We start from the raw sequence: 17950 nt of genomic DNA on the forward strand, positions 1-17950 counted from the left end.
TAATTTTGCCTCCTGCTCCTTTTCTTTCTTTTTTACCTTTATCTCTAAACAACATCAGCATTCTCTTCCCCTCCAGGTGCACAGCCATGGAAGGAGAGGACGGGATGAGGTTTTGCTGTCTGTATCTCACCGGTGTATCTGTAGTGAATGTGAAAATCCAAACAGAAGGAGTGAGACATGAGGCTGGCTGCCATGGGGTGACCATGGAGGGATGCCTGGCACCATGGCCACGGCCCCATCATGTGGCAGGGAGCAGGGGCAGGCCAGGTGGGGAGAGGATGATGCCCTGGTGCTGCCTCCCTGCTGAGCAGTGGTGGTGATGACCGACTGTCCAGCTGGGTGGGAGGAGGATGATCCTTTCTGCTGGAAAGTGTTCAGTGAGCTATTATGGGTCTTGGCAAGCTTCCACAAAACTGTATTTTCATGAAATTTCAAACACAAAGTGCTCCTGAGTGATGGAAGTATTTTTGAAAGCCTCTGTTGTTTTTTCAGGAAAAGCTTGATTGATAATATTCTTAATTTCTGTATTATTTTTAACAGCAAAATTGTTTTATTTCATAGGATCACAGAAGGTTTGAGGTGAGAAAGGACCTCTGGAGGTCATTTTGTTCAGCACCTCAAGCCAGTTCTCTAGGACCATGTCCAGCCAGCTTCTGAATATCTTCAAGGTGGGAGTTGACATTTCTTCAGTTTAGGTATAGCAGGCAACTTGTGGCTCTGAGAAGCCACGAATTACCACAGTAGTCAAAGCAGTGCATTATTTTTGTGTCTAAAATCAGCCACTGCTTAAGCCTGATGTAGATGTCTGCCCTCTAAGCCTACATCCCACCCCTGCTGCTTGGTTATGATGGTGTGATGATGGGCCCCCCTGATCAAGGTTTAGGGCTCAGCTAACCTCTCATCAGTCAGAGGGCAAGCTTTCCTGGCTGATCTCAAAGCAGCTCTTCTCGGGGCTTTACTTGGAAAACTCCTGCTGTCTATGCCAGGATTCCTCTCATTGAGCTTTAGACACTGTTGTGCAAGAGCTGCTCTGCTCTTCCTCGCTCCCTTTCTAGAGAGGGGAGAAGAAAAGCTACGCTCACAGTGTGAGTCATCTGATTTGCTTTAGTCAACTACGCTAGGATGAGATGAACAGCACTCAGCAGTGCCAGTTTCTCTCCAAGAAGGAGAAAGGGAGCCCAAACTCCCTGGTATAAACATTAGGTATCAACCTGATGGATACCTGTGCCTGGGCAAAACATCTCTATCCTTGTGCTTCACTGCTGGACCGTGGCTGGGAGAGATGTTCATCTGCTGCAATTCATCATGAAGGTCCTGGGTAGCCCAAAGATTGCACAGCTGAGTTTTACTTCTAGATGTGGGAGTGCAGCATAATTACACTATGGAAAGTTTTTCCAGACTTCCAAGGCTTATGTATCTTTCCAAGTTTAGGCTGAAGCTTACCTGTAGTCTCCCTGCAGTCTCCCTACAGGTGTATCTTGCTCATCCTGATTTGTATATATGAGTTTTAATTTATCTATTTTTAAGATGTGCTTTTCTTATTTTTAAATTTTGTGGATGCTGCTGTGCATATGCTGAATTCTAAGAAAATCCTTTTTTTTAGTCTGTCACTGCTTCTGTACTGAGAAATGTATTGACTTGGCTGAGCATTTATAATTAAAATATCTGCTACTCAAATCTTCCAAAGATTCACCGAGTGACAGTCAGACACACCTGGCTGAAGCTGGAATCGGCACATTTTGTCTGTTGTTTGCAAGTGCCTGTCACAACATGCCAGGTTTGCTCCTTGCTCCCTGCTTAGCTTTTATCTGTTCCACAATGAAAAAATAACGCTAAACAAAGGGGAAATTTGCATCACAAAGATGCATCTCTGTGCTCAGCCTTCCACCCCGAGATAAAGTAGATAGGTTTCCCATTTCAGCATCAGAACCCATAGGAATGGTAAACAAACACTCTTAAGCCCAGGTGAGCATCCCCTGCGAATGGGAGACAGGGGGAGAGCAAGGCATGGTCTGAAGGGTAGGGCTGACAAGGCAGTTACCCTAAACCAAGGGGGATGTCCATCCCCCCACTCATTTGGAAAATAGCAACCGAAGGATGAACCTGAGCCTCACCTCTCACTCACTTTGACTACCTAGAGTCCCTGAGAAGGAGCTGTGGCTGGTGCCCAGAAAGACCCTGCCAGACTGGGGCAGCCACTGGCCACCACAAGGCCACCAGCACTGGGCAGCGTCATGACTGTGAGGCCAGTCATCAGAGTGGCTCTGGGCGGGGGACTGGCAGCATTGCCACTAAACCTCCTCTTCCAGGACCTTAGCACATGTGCGTAAAGGTTGATTTGCTTGGGAGTTCTGCACAGAGGAGTTTGTTTAGGGAGCGAGTTTTTTGTGTAATTATCTCTCCAAGAACAGGCATTATTTGAGTGCCCCAGCCATGACCACCAGCAATAGCTGAGGAGCTGTGGCTTCTTGTGCTGGCAGAGCACAAATTGAGGCACAGTCATTCCAGAGAACTCCTGTTGATAATCCAGGTGCAGAGTTGTTGTGTGGCACATGAGACTGTAACACACACATGAAGACGTGGGTGTAGTTGATCTATTTGCAAACAGAATTAACCAATCATAGCAATAAAGGAAGGATTTTCTAAAAACAAACACATCAGACTTCATTAGATTATGCAAGATTTCCTCTGCCTCATGGAAGATGGGATTGCAGCAGCAGCAGCTGCCAAAAGATGTTTCTGTGGTGCTTCTTGATTGACTCCACTCCTGATGAAAAACCCCTCCCTGTGCTTCCTTGCCAACAAAAATAATGAGACACAGACATAAAATCAAATAAGTGTAGACAGAAGCATTGCTGCTGGATGCCTTCAAAGCCTGTGCTGGGGTTGAACCACCTGTGCTGGCTATACTCACAGCAGCAGTTCTGGTCCAGGGTGGTGGGCTCACCAAGACCCTGGGTCTTGGTCCTCTGGAAAAGGTAAGCTGTACAAATAGTGAGGGAAAGGTGAATTAGGTGAGAGGGAAAAAAAGGAAATCTGAGTGTGGGTAGTTTTTTTTTTAACCTATTTTAGGCTGATTTACAGCTGTGTAAGCAAGCAGAGCTGTGCCTTGAGGAGCTGCAAGTCCAGAAGGAGAACAAATAAGCAAAGTTCAGTCTTGCTCAGCAGGCCATCCAAAAGCTGCAAACCTTTAGGTAATTATCCACAATTTGTAACCTATATAATATCAGTAGTTTTAGTTAGTTATATGAGTAATTATAATATATGGGTAACAAGTAACATATAGGCCATGAAAATATATTATCTATAAACATGCTAGAAAACTACCTACAGTCTCGTGTCCTGAGGTTTTGGTTGATCACACACCCTCATTCTTGATCATACTCAGCCTGGCTGGGAAGCAAGACATTGCCAAAACCTGTTCTTGTGCAAGAACTGCTGTTACATGTGGTTCTGGGCCCAGGCCAGAGATTTTGGGTTGATGCTGGAAATTGGTGCCTCTCACCCTTCCCAAGGGTACCTGAGGAGTCAGGTGAATTACAGGTTTGTGTACATGGTTGCTGATAGAGGGAATATTTTCTTGTGATTGTGTGTGTCCCAGGAGACTCAGCTGACGAAAATGATTCCTCTGTGATTGATTGTCTCACTGGATTTCTGGCACATACTTTTGGAGAGAGAAAAAAGAAAAGAGCTAATGTTTCGTTCAAGGAACTCCATGCAAAACAGTTTCTTTAGATAGCAGTTCAAGTTGCTTTGGACAGCTGAGAGTCTTGGCCTGAAGACACAACTATTTTTGCTGTCAGGAAAGGTAGTAAAATTTACATAGGTGACACCATCATCCTGGGAAAAGGCAGTAAAACTGGCACTACTGACAGATGAGCAGCTCCTGGCAGGATGTAGCATGTGGCAGCAAGGACCAACCCTACACCCTGGGAGGACAGCCCAAGGGAAGGACTGCTTGGGCAGGAGGTGGGAATGCTCAGGGCTCTTCTTGCCTTGCTAAAGGAAGCAGGAGTAGGGAGCCAGCCCTGGCGTCAATCCCAGTGAGCTGCTTGTGGTACTCAGTGCCTTTTCCGCTGCAGTAGCATGGGGCAAAGGTGTTCAATGGATGGGAGATAAATCTGGGGACACTGAAAGAGTGTCTGTAAAGATAGGGTGGCTCTGCAGTCCATCTGCTCCACAGGAAGAATGGTCTGAACCTGCTCTGAATCTCCAGTATCCCCAGGGCAGAGGATCAGCGGGACTGGTTTCACCATGAGAGGCGTAGAGCTGGATCCTGGTCCATCCTCCACCCAGTTCATATGAAAAAGGCACTGGGGACAGACGGCCTGCTTGCTTTTCCACTCCCCTGGAGAATGATGCACTAAATGCACCTCTACTCTGCAGGCAAGGAAAGGAAAGGAAGCTGATGCAGCAGATGATGTGTGAGCTGTTTTGCCCCTGCCTATGGGGCAGGTTAACCAGGATGTAGGAGAGGGGCTAGCTCCTCTCTCTCTGACATGGGCTGCAACCCACCAGGAGCACTCCAAATTTGCCAGTTCTCAGAGACTGAGTTTAACTGAGCCGAGTTGGAGATGGAGTAACTGAAACTCAACAAGTCTCAGAATATTTGTTGTTCTGCCCTGCATGAACTCACACAAATCTATTTTTCAAGGTTCATGATAAAACCCCCTCATGGAGCTCAGCCCAGACTGGAGCTCCTTTCTGCATCATTAATTCCTTGACTTGTTTTTCTTTTTCCAGAGTTCTCTGCAGGTCATTTTTTTTTCCAGCGCAGCAAAGGATGGAAGAGCACATTGAAACAATTATTGATAAATAGTTGCATCTCGAAGCTACACAGATCCATTATGCCTGAAAGATGCAAACACAAAATGATTTTGCATCGTGCAAATTATTTTCCTATTTGAAACACAGAATCTCTCTCAAATAGCTTTAAAACCCTCATTGTAGTGGAGCATCCAGTTTGTTCCATTAACTACTCACAGAGTCAACTGGAGAACCACTGTTATTAATTTCAGTGGAAAGCTAAAATGCAGTTCATTTTCTGTAATTGCAGGCCCATCACCTAAAGACCCAGGAAAAGCTTTTAATCCGAAGCATTTTTAGAAGGGTATGATTACATCGGATATCTTCATAAGGTGCATAATTACCAGGGTGACAATGACAAAGAAACACAAAGAGCCAAACTTCCCCGCCTTACAGAGAGTGCACCCTGCCTGCCAACCTGGGGCCACGGTGTGTGGGGTGGGCACCAGAGATGGGGGACCTCTCCAAGAACCAGCTGTGGTGGGTCCCAGTCTTCCCATGGGTAGGGAGCAGAAAATCCTGCACCAGTTGTCCTGGTGCCTCCCTGAAGCCCCAGGCCAAAGTGGCCTTTACACCTCCTTGTGTGCTACATGTCAGAGGATGATGCAGAGATACCCTGGGAGCCTGGGGGAGGCATTAGTGGGCCGGAAGGTGCCTTGGGAAAAACAGCACTTGAGACAGTTGTAGAGAAGCAGCCAAGGGAAGTTGAAGGGAAGAAGCTGTTGTAGGTAAGCAGCAGTTGTAGGGACTGCAGAAGGACAGTGGTCAGGAAATACACAAAAGTGCCAGAAGAAATGGTGGAAATTTGGGAAGAAATATCTGAAGGTTAAAGCTACTTAGTTAAAGGATGAAGACGACTCTGTGAGGTGCATAATATTCAGCTGAATAAAATTTCACCCCAAGGTGAAAACCATAGATGGGTTGGTATGGTTTTCACCCTGGGGTGAAAACAGGAAAAATCCTGCTGCATCTGAACAGTTGACCCAGGATCCCTGACCAGCTCCACAGGATGGGATGAGGGCTGCAGTGGCATGGTGGCTCCTAGCCTGCCTCAGCCCTCACCCCGTGCCAAGCTGCCAGCCATGCTCACAGCGCAGCCAGAAGGGACTGCCTGGTTGAAATCTGAGGTCTTTGGTACCCACCCTGACTCTGCTCAATCAAAACAAACCGCACAGCACCTTCAGCACATATGGGGGAAAAGGCAACTCCAGCTGGAGGAAAGAAGAAAGGAAAAACTTCAGTTGTGAATTATTGCTTGGCTGTTCCGCTCAAGGAGGCATAGCCACAATCATCTGCTATGATTCAAGGCGGCTGCAGCCCGGGGGTGTCCTGGCAGAACTCGCAGCCATGGGCCGAGGTTCAGTGCAAGACCACTGACTCCAAGCAGGGTCCTCTGTACTCACAAGCCTGACTTGAAGAGGAAATTCAGGTCTGTAGGAACACAGAGATGCCAGAAAATCAACCCACTTAAATCAGGCATTTGAAATGCATTAACATCCCTTTCCTTTAGCTCTTGGCTTCAGTCCTCCCTGGCTTTAAGCACTGCTGGATGCTGAGCACTGGCTGCAGCAGTGGAGGGGCAAGAGAGCTGAAGATGTTTCCTTCCAGGGGTTTCACCAGTAAAGAGGAGCCACCTCTTGCTGCATTCTACAACAAGGGACACTTTAACTGATTGCAAAAAGAGTTAAGTGTACTTAGCACCTTAGTAGATGAGGGCTAAGGTGGGTAATAGCCACGACAGAAGTAGCTGCTTGGGAAGCAATTTAATTAATAAAAATGTAAGAAACAAAAAGGTCAAGCCTTGCCTCTGCTGTGCTGCATTTAATCTGCACATGTACACAGGACTTCAGCCTTGCGGGTGTTGTTTTTTTTTTCAGCTGGCACATTTCCCCAAACACGATAACATTTTTTTAACTTCAGTGGATGACATTTTGTAATATGTTTAAGGATCTGTAATATTTTATGCTTACAGCTTTTTGCTATTGTTGTTCCAATATGGCACTGATGCCGGCATTAAAGTTTAATATGATTAGAAAGCTTATTGTATAACCAAGGGGTTATACTCTTTATCTATTCTAATCTGATTAAAAGGCTTCTCTTCTGTAGCTTTCCACAGTCACTTTATATGAAAACCTGGGAGCAAAGCAACCAGCACTTTGGTTTGTCCCAGATCAAACAAATTGTGTACTTAATTCCTTACCCTACAAAGCTGTGTCCAAACTGCAAACCCAGCTTGTTTGGCTTCAGTGGAGCTGTTCACCAAGAAAGGGCTGTGGAACCAGATGCCTGGGCTTGCCCTAAGGCTGCCTAAGGGTCAATAACTGCCTGTTCACTGGCAGAAAAAGAGGTATTTTGGGTGTTGCTGCCTGGTGGTTTTGCATCATCATGGACTATGCTTTGGGGTTAAAAGAGTTGGCAGATGAATCCCCTACATATCAGAGGTTTTTCTGTGTGCTATGGATCCATAACAATAACAAGGATAGCTCCAAGACCTGAGTTAGTGTTCCTGATATATTTGTATCAACCCCTGCATCTTAAAAAGCTGGGGGTGGTTGTCCTGCAGACGACCTCTCTCTAAGACCCCCCAAACTGAGTCACCACTGGGACCACCAGCTCCAGTGTAGGTGAAGTTGGTATTTGCCACCACGGCAGGCTGCTGTGGGATGCAAAGTGGCCTCAAAGCTATTCCCTCTTCTCTCTGAGCCATGGTCTCTGTATCTGGTTGCTGTGGCTAAGCCAGGGTAGGAAAGGGCTGGGAGGGAAGTCGAGGCTACTTCTTATGAAGGGGAGCAAAGAGAGGCAGCCCCTCCTAGATACCTTTTAGAGTCACAGAACAGGCTGTGTCCTTCTATTTTGTGTCCAATTCCTCCCAAGTCTGTGATGGGAGCACTTGGCCCTCATCCCTCCTTGTGCTAACAAACTTGGCTTTCCCCACTGAGGAGCATGCTGTTTGTTTGGCTGTGCTTGCAACCCACAGACTCCCCCAGGCAGTCTTTACCAGCATTGCTCAACAATAACAATCCCCAAACCCAAACACATTCCTTCCCCTTCTAGCCAGCTTCAGGCTCAGTGGATGCCACAGCTGACGTTGAGCAGGCTGCCTGTAACCAGATTCTTGAGCCAGTTTGATTTCTGAGTTTTCTGTGCAACTCTACAGAAGGGATTTCATCACCACTGTATCAGCTGCAGTGCAGCACTGACATGGGTGTTGCACCCACACTGCTCTGCTGATATTCAGGAGACTCATCCATGTGTGGTATGGCAACAAACAGAAGGACAACACCAACGTTTAGTTAAGAGTAAACTTTCTTATCCACATAATGTTATTTGCATTGGCCCAGAAGTATAAAATCTAAAACCTTCTCATCCTCTGAGCAACAAGAAATTTAAGAATTGCTCTTCACTTGCGATACAGATTTATTTCCGGTGTGATAAAGTCTCTCCTTTCTCTGTGTGTCTACAGAGAACCACTTCTCAGATAAGTAAGCTCACCTAGAAGTTGCCTGAGACAACTGGGACAAGGATGTTCACTGACCTTCCTCAGCATTACACCACCTTTTTTCTTGAATCATATAGCATGTACTGTCATAACTCAGTGTTTGCCATTGCTGCTGTCCTGCCTGGCATACATATACTTTTAAGTCATCAGGATCTCCTACCTTAGTTTGTTAATAAATGTTTATGATCCATTAAAATTGCCTTTGAAGTAAATGGTCAAGTTTCTTTGAAAAAAGGAACTTGCCTGCCTTCTGATGTTGTCTGGGTCACATTTTGAGAACCAGGCTTACATTTTCATCATATCCACCCCAGATCTATTATAGAATTTGGAAATAATATTCTTAATATATTTTAAAATCTTCTGTGACAATAATTTTCCCCTCAGTAGTTCACGACTGTGAAGAGAAAGTTTAAAGTGGCAAATGAGCTTTCTAGATTTCACTTTATTAGCATGCTGTGATGCAGAATAAACTCTTTTACATTCTTAACTGGAGATCCCTAGGGCTGTTTGGAAAAGGTGTTCCTCCCATGAAGCTCCAGCACACAGACAACCAAGTCCACCACCTTACACAAAGCTCTGTGCACCTCCCCCTGCAGTAATGAACTCATTTATCTGTCTGTGAACCACAACTCTGATGGTCTGGTCCTACCTTACAAGAAATACAAGACCTCATAACCTTCTGGCAGATGTGGCAGGTTTCTTCTGCATTTCTGTACATAGGCATGGTTCTCTCTTAAATGAACTCAACTATTCGTACGTAGTGCAAGGAGCAGCAATACAGAATCTGGGCAACTTTACTGCAAATCACTGAGAAATTGCTTTTAGACTCGTTCTAGCATTGCAAGACATCTAAGGATAGAACAACCTTGCCTGCAGGAGATGGGAACTGATAACCAGGAGGCTCAAGTTTCTGCTGTAAAACTGATGTTTCCAGCAAGACTGTCTCCTTGCATCAAGTCTCTGCTGTGAAAACATCCTCCAGCTGATCAGTACCAGCTGGCATGGAGGGGGAAAGAGGCAACACTACTTGTGGCAAAGTACCATAAAGCACAGATCTTACCTCCACTTTAGAAACACTTCTCAGTGCTGGGATTAATGGTTAAACAGCTGGTACATCACCCTGGCAGGATGAGCATACCCTCAGGCCCTTATGGTAGATTCACTAACTGTAATTTATGATAAATCACAGGAGAAAAAAATTACCTTTAAACCAAGTCTGCACCGAGCTCCCCGTATCTTTTGCAAAGAGTGAGACGATACTTTTGAGTTATTACAATGTGTAGAATGAACTTTTATTTTCATTCATCCTTCATTAATACCATACAATTAGATAGCAATATTTGGAAAAAAATAATCTTGAAATAATTTAAAACAGAAGGCACAGAAAACCAAACCCAACTATGCTGCTACAAGAGAAAGGGGTAAAATGATTCAGGAAGTGAATTTATTCCAAAAAGTTTTATCACTTAGATATTCTGATCAAAAGCTACAGCACACAGAAACAAAACTGCACAGTTTAAGCTAACCCATGCTTTTGTTACATTTAACATATAAAAGGAAAAAAAAATCTAAAAATATTTTTTTGCAGGATTTTGAATGAAAAGTGTAGTTTTTAAAATAAAAACCACTAAATCTAGTACATATGTCAAAAACTTCCCTAAAGCCTACACACTAAGATGTACTTCACAAAGAAGTCTGCATTAAGGGCAAAGCATACAGTTAAACACCATCTGGGGATGGGAGAAAACTGGTTCTTAAATCAGTTAGAGTATCAAATAAATTTGGTGTTTGCTTCAGAAACAAGGATTCTCACTACAGTAATATACTGGAGAGGACATTCTTTTGTATTTTAGTATTATGAAATTAAAACAATAGTATACATTACGGAGAGGAATAAAACCATTCATATGAGATTTTTAGCTTTTTTTTTTCTTTTTTTGCAAATGAGTGACTTTATTTCTTTTGAAAACAAAGCTACTAGAATAATGACATGCGATAGTATGCCCCGATATTATACCAGCTAAGTTTGAAAATAAAGTTCATGCTTCACAATTGAAATATGCTGTGACTCTCAAATACATTCTCTGGTAATTAATAATACAATACAGAGGTCATTCATAAAATCAGTTCAGGTTGGGAACCTGGTTTATAAATGAAGCTCTTTTCAAATATTGAGAACACTGACAACACACAGGGTTAGCTCCAGGTCAGCACATTTCTTTCTGTGCTCCACCCTCTTTTCTTAAACAAGTGGGTGCTTAGCCTGCAAATATCATGGAAAGGCAAAGTCTAGAAGTTAAAGGTTGGTTTGTAAAAATACTAAATACAATCCAAGACAAACAGTATTACCGACAACTTAATAGCAGGTGCTCTCTAAAGGAAAAAAAAAATATCCTGAAATGCAAAAGAGATCTTTTCAGCATTTGGTATCAAGGCATCTGCACATTTGTCAGGAGGTGACAGTAAGAGTGAACTTTGCAGCTTACTTTCCAGTTGGACTTGAAATCAAAGAGCTTTCCTTCTAGCCTGCTCACCTGTTAACCATAACATATGGTTTCTTAACAGCTTGCTTTTTTCCCTGGAAATAATTCTCTCATTTAGAAAGTACAAGTCAAAGTATTGTTTCCACACTTGAATAAAGAGAGCTGACAACTACAATAGAAACGGTAAAAATGATCTTCATAAAAATGTTCATCAAAATTCTCTGACATAGCAAAACATTCATTTGTAAAGTAAAGTCTAATACTGCAAGCCATTCACTCAAAGGCGACCTTGGGCACACAAATCCTTGCCAGCATTGCAACGGGAATTACTTTCGTGTTTCTTGTCATTATAGGGTACAAACTCTGTAATATATTAAAGGTTCCTAACAAAGAGTCCAATTATTGCACTTTATAAAAATTCTAGTAGTATCAGGCTTTTGTCCTACTTTTCTATGAACATTGATGCCCTGCAAGAAAAATTTGGGGGACCAAGTAATTTCTGATGAGTGAGATGGAATACTTGAATCAGTCCAAAATATGGAATCAAAAATGGAACGGTTCACGAAACGAAGCAATGTAACCTTTGGAAACAGATTTTGGTTCATAGCAGCAGACAGATGTGTCATTCTGGTACTGACACGTGTTCTCTTTGCCAGGACGAGCGGGCACAGGAATGTTACATTTATATACCACAATACAACTTGAGGACTTTGCAGAGAAACCTAAAGAACTGCTAAGTTCTTCTGCTGACTCTACAAGCCTGATGGGAAAAGCTCAATGACAGCCATATTGGAGTGGGGGCTTCTCTGTGAGCTCAAATATATTTGCATTTGTGTCAGCAATAGACAGAGCAAAAAGAAATAGCTATTTCAGGATGGCAAAACAGGTAGAGCAAGTCTGAGAGACCTGTAAGAAAGGAAAATACAGCAGTTTTGGCCCTGCTTTTAACCAGCTGTATCAAGAGGGGAAAAAAGAAAGAGGAGATTTTTGTGCCAGCTGTCTAGAAAAAGACACTGCTTGAACAGAAGAGATTCACAACTCTAGATGAGGCTTCCAGGCCAGCAAATCACAGTTAAAGTCACTTTGTTCCTCTGTTCCTTCAGCATGGGAACGAGTGCAGAATGACTCATTCCAACTGTGGATAGTCCATTTACAGCAACGATCATATCACCACACCTGAAAAACAAAAGAAGAAAAAAGAACACATGATGAGTCCTGCTCTGCAGTAATTAGAGCACACACCAACAAACAGCACTTCACTGCTGCAGTGGTGGTTTGCATCAGGCTGGAAAGTGCCACTAAAATTCCCAAAGCAGTTCAATTTGAAGTCCGTCCTACTACTGAAAGATGTCCCTGCTCATTGCAGGAGTGTTGGATTAGATAACTTTTAAAAGGTCCTTCCCAACTTCCAGCTATTCTAGGATCAATCCAAAACTCATCTGGGAAATTCCCAAATCACTCTATTTCAATTCTAATACCAAGATAGTTCAGCATTAAGAGCTGACCTGTATAGAAACATGAGAAGAGATATTTGGAAAGACCTAATGGAATCAAGAGAAGATGAGATAGCATGTGCATGACAGAAACACTTCTGTTTGTTTGTGTGGATTATAACACATTTACACCAAACATGCCTTTACTGTAGGAGGTGTAAGTAAAGATACTTATGGTTACCAACCAACCACATTCCAACTAAGAACCTTGTTTTCAGTGGCTTATGATTTTGTCAAATATAACCATTTGGCTTGAAATCTTCCTCAGCAGATGGTTCAACTGCAGCATCTCTGCATTTTGAAAGGGGTAACAGAAATTTGTGAGGGTGCCATTTGCTGGCCCTGAGAAAAGTGACCTTAAAGGGTTAAGTTCTGGTTTTTAAAACCTCAAGAGAAACTTCAAAAAGGTGCCTAATTTCTTTCTGAATTGAGCATGTTCCTTCTCTAGACACCTCTGCTTTGCAACTTGAGTGTGTGACATTCCCCAGAGTAGTCAGATGTGACTTGGAGATCAAACAGGACTTTTCTTGAAACTGATCCACTCAAGTATTGAAGGCACCAAAATGAGTGGCAAAAAGACGCTCTCCTGAGCTTTCCCTAGGGCAGAGCAAAGGAAGAGGAAGCAGTTACCAACACCAGTCAAATGTGCACTCACAAGTCCTTCTCTGCCTGAACCATGGAACCCCATCACCCAAACCAAGGTGCTACAGTTCACTGAATGACATCTCACTCCCACAGCCTTTCTGAGGAAGTAATTTTGCCTTCTGTAAAATCACACCAGACAGATCATGTAAGCAGAAAACTGTCTAAACAATTGAACCGTGAAGTTATTTACTCCCTTCCTCTCCAGCCTAACATTTAGATAACTTAAATAGAACAGCTTTCGAAGAGATTTGCTCCACAATCACTCAAGGTGCAGGTTTTAAGGGGTTCTCCCTTGTTGATGGCCCATTTTTAAGTATGTATTTTCAGTGGAACAGTACAATTGAAAAGACAGTAGTGTATCACATTATCACACAAGAGCATATTTTCCATAGGTTACAAGGGGGTAAATGTGACCATGATGATTCTTCCACTCTTCTTAGGAACGATGCTTGAACTGCCATTTGTGTGAAGACTTCTAGTTATTAAGTCCCCAATCTGAAATTATTTAATTTGAGCTGAACTGAGATCTTTAATTTAATCCAAACTGTTCCACAGTTGGGAAAAAAAAGTAATTTTGTGCTCAGTCAAGTTATTTTTTCATTTATTTATTTAGTCACTGAACTGAAAAATCAATTACTGTCAAGGCTCTAGGCATAAGTACATTCTTTTCTTAAGTCACTTTGTAAGAAAATCTGCATGTAAAAATCATGCCACAAAACTTCAAGTTGCATATTCTTGACTGCCACCTTCACAAAAAATCAAGTTTATGAACAAGAGATCCCTTAATGGGAATTTCAAGTTTTAGTTCTGAACTAATCCTATACAAGGCTAATATGTATATCTGGATACTAAACCTGGGGACTGCATCTAAATGTAACATGTAAGTAAAATCATATAATCTTTAAGGTCAGAAGGGACCTCAGGAAGTCTATAGCCCAACCTTCCACTGCAAGCAAGGTCAGTTGCAAGCTCTGACCAGGACTCTCAGGGCTTTACTCAGTAGTCTCAGAGACCTCCAAGAGCAGAGACCATGCATCCTCACAGGGAAATAGTTTCTCCTCATAACCAGTCTCAAGCTCTTTTGTTCAATTTGTGCCTGTTGTGCACTCATCCTCTCAGGCTGCACCACTGAAAAGCCTGGGCTTTGTCTTCTTGATAATCTTCAGATAAGTACTGGAAGGGGCTGCTGGCCTTCTCCTTGTAGGGCAAGTGCTCCAGTTCCACCATCCCAGGGCTTCTGCTGAACTTGCTTTATTTATCACTGACTTTCCTCCCAACTAATGACAGGACAATGCCATGGGGACTTGGCTCCTTAGCAATCTTTTCAGAAATCTTCATCATCTACTTTCTTGCCCTTCTATTAAAGCAGCAGCATCTATCTTCAGTATCAGTTTCCAGCAGTGGCTTTGGAAGGCAATGTGAAAGCATAAAGCAGTTTTGCCTACTTTGCAGAAGTTAAGTTCTAACTTTTAGCTGTTCTATAGGAAGACAAAAATTAGCTAGTTCTACACATATACAGTGCACATTGTCTCTTGGCCTGAAGTGGAGTTCAACAGGGACACAGCAGGTGACATCAGCAGCACAGCTGGGGAAGAGTACAGGAGATGCCATCACCTCTGAGAAACCCCTTCCCCAGCAGAAACACCCTATTACTTCCCTGCATCCCACTCATCAGGGAGGCAAAACACTACAGGGCTACATGATCCAGCAGCACAAGATGCTACAGCGTATTTCCTTAAGCAATTCGTCGCACATAACTATTTAAAAGCGGTTCATTATTGTTGCTGTTATTACTATTATTATTATTTCCCCCACTGTTACTTTGGCTTACTTTAATCTTCCATCGAAGTAGGCAGGAGTTCCAAGAACAATGGTTTTAATGAAGAAAGGCTGGTTTGTGTGGTTCTCCTCGTAGCCACCGACGATGCTGAAGCCCCAGCTCCCTAAATTGCTCCGCCGCAGCACCACGTCATGGCAGCTGTGCAGGCAGCTGTGGAATGGAGGCACAGGATAACAAGATAAAAAGCCAAGTATGGTTTTACAGTAGGCACAACAGCTGCTATCTCACAGTTACCACTGCGCTAAGTGTGGAAGAGAAGGGCAGGGATGGTGATCAGACCTCTGTTCCCAGAGCAATTTTGCAATATTCAAACCAATTACCAAAAACCCCCACAACCCTGAGACAGAGAAGTGTTTTAAAAGAAGTCACGCACTGCTAGAGTAATTACTTAAACACAGTTAAGTGTTTCAACTCTGCAAACTGGCAGTAATAGAACCACATTTTAGGGATTTCACAGGTGGCAACAATGTGGGTGGAAAATCAATACCTGATGTGTTCAGTTTGCAAGTCAAAAATGCAGAGCATTTGTCTTCCACCCCCAGCCAGTTTAAGCTTTTTCTACTTTAAGTAAAAATTAAAAATCCATGCACAGTCTTCATTACCTCCGTACTGATTCATCACCAGTAATGAAAATATAAATGACTAACCATTTTATTGCCCAGAATGTAAATAATTCAGACCACACTTCACTAACTGTACTGCTATGTTATCAGCCCTAGAAAAAATTAATTCTTGCCAGGGAAGTTGGCAATAACTGCAATTTAAAAAACAAACAGACACAGAAATTAACTTTGCAGTAAAAAGATACCAAGTTCTTTACTGTTGTTTGACACTGCTTTAAACCACTAGGTAAGAAACAAACTGCTGCTAAAGCATGAAAAAGAAGTGTATTTACCAAAACTGAGAGCCATTTATTGAGATTACTCATTAATACTTTAATAGAAGATAAATTAATTGACAAACTCAGAAAAAGTGAAACCTCTGGAGGGCCAGTGCATGGCTGCGTTATATCTTCAGCTGCATTCTGCTCCCAGTCTGTCTGGTTTGTGTTGTGGTTTTACACTTTAAGTACAGACCTAGTAAATCCATCAGAGGGAAAGGAATTAACCTGCGTGCCCTGACTGAAGTTAACAACTCTACTAGCTGCAGTAGGAGCTCTTCTTGATAACAAGTGATGCCAGAATGAGATTATAGCCGCAGCCTCAAGAGAGTGAGGAGTACAAATGAAGTGATGTCCAGCAGATTGCAGAGTAGTTAAGGGGAGGGAGCTTGCTGCAAACCTCTGAGAGTTTTTTGTATTTGGCCGAGATGGTAGTGCATTCTTGAAAAAAACCAAATGTGAGCCTATAGTTACACAGCTACAGTCTTGGCACAGGATATGTCAAGAGTCTGTCAGAATGGCTGAAATCTGATGAAGTATTCTGAAGTTAAGTATTTGGCCTCACAAACTTAGGTAGCAGATTAGCAGAGACAGATGGATATATACTTTGTGTTTTATCAGTAATTGCTCTGGTTTTAGATATTCTACAGAAAGTTACAGTACAACAAAACAATAAAAAAGATGAACTGTGTCTGAACAGAAGATTCCACACGGGTAGTTACTATGGTTTGTGGAGGGATAAATTCAGTCTATTCATCTCTGAGTTTCCTAAGGAAACATTGCTCCTGTTCACAGCCCACTTCCTAAGCACACTGCCAACTGAATACAGCTGAGATGGCCAGGCAGAAATAAGGGCAGATGTGCTGCAACTAAGCAGGACTCTGCTTCTTTATGTCTCTTGCAGGACTTAGACTAAAACAGCTAAGTAAGTACTTAATCAATTAATTCCATACCTTGGAAGTCCCAGCCACATGACCCACGACGGTGACCAGCTGGCATCGTATTCATTTTCACTGATGGTACTCAACTGTTCTTCATTAGCCTGGGGCTGCTCTTCTACAATCTGGACTTCCAGGGCTTTCAGGGCAACTACTGAAGAGGCAGCACTAGCCTTCAGCATGGCCACAGCCTCACTGTGACTCAGGTTGGTCAGATCAATGCCGTTGATGTTCAGCAGCACGTCACCTGTTCAAGGCAACGAGGGAGAGCACATCAGCCTGACAGTCCTGCCCAACCACTGCACCTCCCATGCCAGGGTTTCATTTCATACTGGAGTCTATGGGCCTGAGACAGTCTGAACTGGCAGACTAATAGCTCTGAAGCCTTTATATTGTCAGCTTGAAACTTTTATGTATTGAGCTTGTATCAAGTTGGATTAGTGTAATTCATTTCCACATAACACACCAAATACTGTGACTACTGTGTATACTGCCCTGAAAATCTGAAATAGAAATTACTTAAGTACCTCAACAGCTTGGCTGCAACTGCTACTGCAGATGCCATGACACAACTGTTTCCAGATGTGGATCTTGAGTTCACCCTAACTTTAAAAGTGAAGGAAGAATGATGGCAGGAACAATGCAGGCACCTCGAAGTAACCAATTATTGTAGACAGGTGAGTTTCCACAGAGTACTTTAATTCATCTGGCTTTAGTAACTTGTTACTTGGGAGGAGAAAATGGAATTGAAAAACTGCTGGAAAGTTTGGTACAAAACTCAGTTAATTCAAAGAAAGAAACGGAGCATCTCTACAAAGATAATCTGCAAAGAGTCAAAGACAGAAACGGTTTTTCACAATTTTAGTTCTACATTTTTTAAAGGCTCCAGGATGAAAACAAGAATGTTATTAACTATCCAGTGGCAGACTCCTTTTTCACTCAATGTCTCACCAATGAAAGCCAGAAAAACCAAAGCAAAAGTGCAAACACCTGGGTCACATTTGGTATGAGACTCATTTTTTAAAAGGTTTTTCCTCCCAGTAGCTTCTCTGGTTACTTTAATGTTACACAATGAAAGAACAATAGTGATTCTTCTATCGAGTGTGTTTTTCATAGTAGTACAGAAAAAGAAAGCATACCTGCTGGTGTGTGGGTGTAAATCTCCCTTCCTCAGAAGCATGGAAGGATGCTCCCACACTGTTCTTTTAAATGTACAATCTGTGAAGTTTTTTTCCTAAATTTCTTTCCTGAAACATTCTGTAATTCTGTGAACTGTGAATTGCAGAGCTCCCATAGGCAGTCTCTGATACACATATGACATAACATGTTTTAATCATCAAATGCTTTCCTATCAGTTATGCAGGAC

At 42.8% G+C, this 17950-nt stretch overlaps 1 protein-coding gene across 3 annotated transcripts in view; it reads right to left on the reverse strand.

Moving 5' to 3' along the window:
* Positions 1 to 9572: 9572 nt before the first annotated feature.
* The window catches only part of LNX2 (ligand of numb-protein X 2), a 59779-nt gene continuing 51401 nt past the window's right edge, over positions 9573 to 17950 (reverse strand). For all 3 annotated transcript variants that reach the window (XM_066175928.1, XM_066175929.1, XM_066175930.1), the window contains 3 exons: positions 16600 to 16831; positions 14758 to 14916; positions 9573 to 11964 (listed from right to left, as the gene is read on the reverse strand). In XM_066175928.1, coding sequence (XP_066032025.1) covers positions 11829 to 11964; positions 14758 to 14916; positions 16600 to 16831 — 527 coding nt within the window. In that variant the 3' untranslated portion in view covers positions 9573 to 11828. The remainder of the gene's footprint in view (positions 11965 to 14757; positions 14917 to 16599; positions 16832 to 17950) is intronic.

The sequence above is a fragment of the Chamaea fasciata genome, unplaced genomic scaffold (genome assembly GCF_029207755.1).
Source record: "Chamaea fasciata isolate MVZ Bird 193981 ecotype frontalis unplaced genomic scaffold, bChaFas1.0.hap1 SCAF_2, whole genome shotgun sequence".
In the NCBI taxonomy this organism is placed as follows: domain Eukaryota; kingdom Metazoa; phylum Chordata; class Aves; order Passeriformes; family Sylviidae; genus Chamaea; species Chamaea fasciata.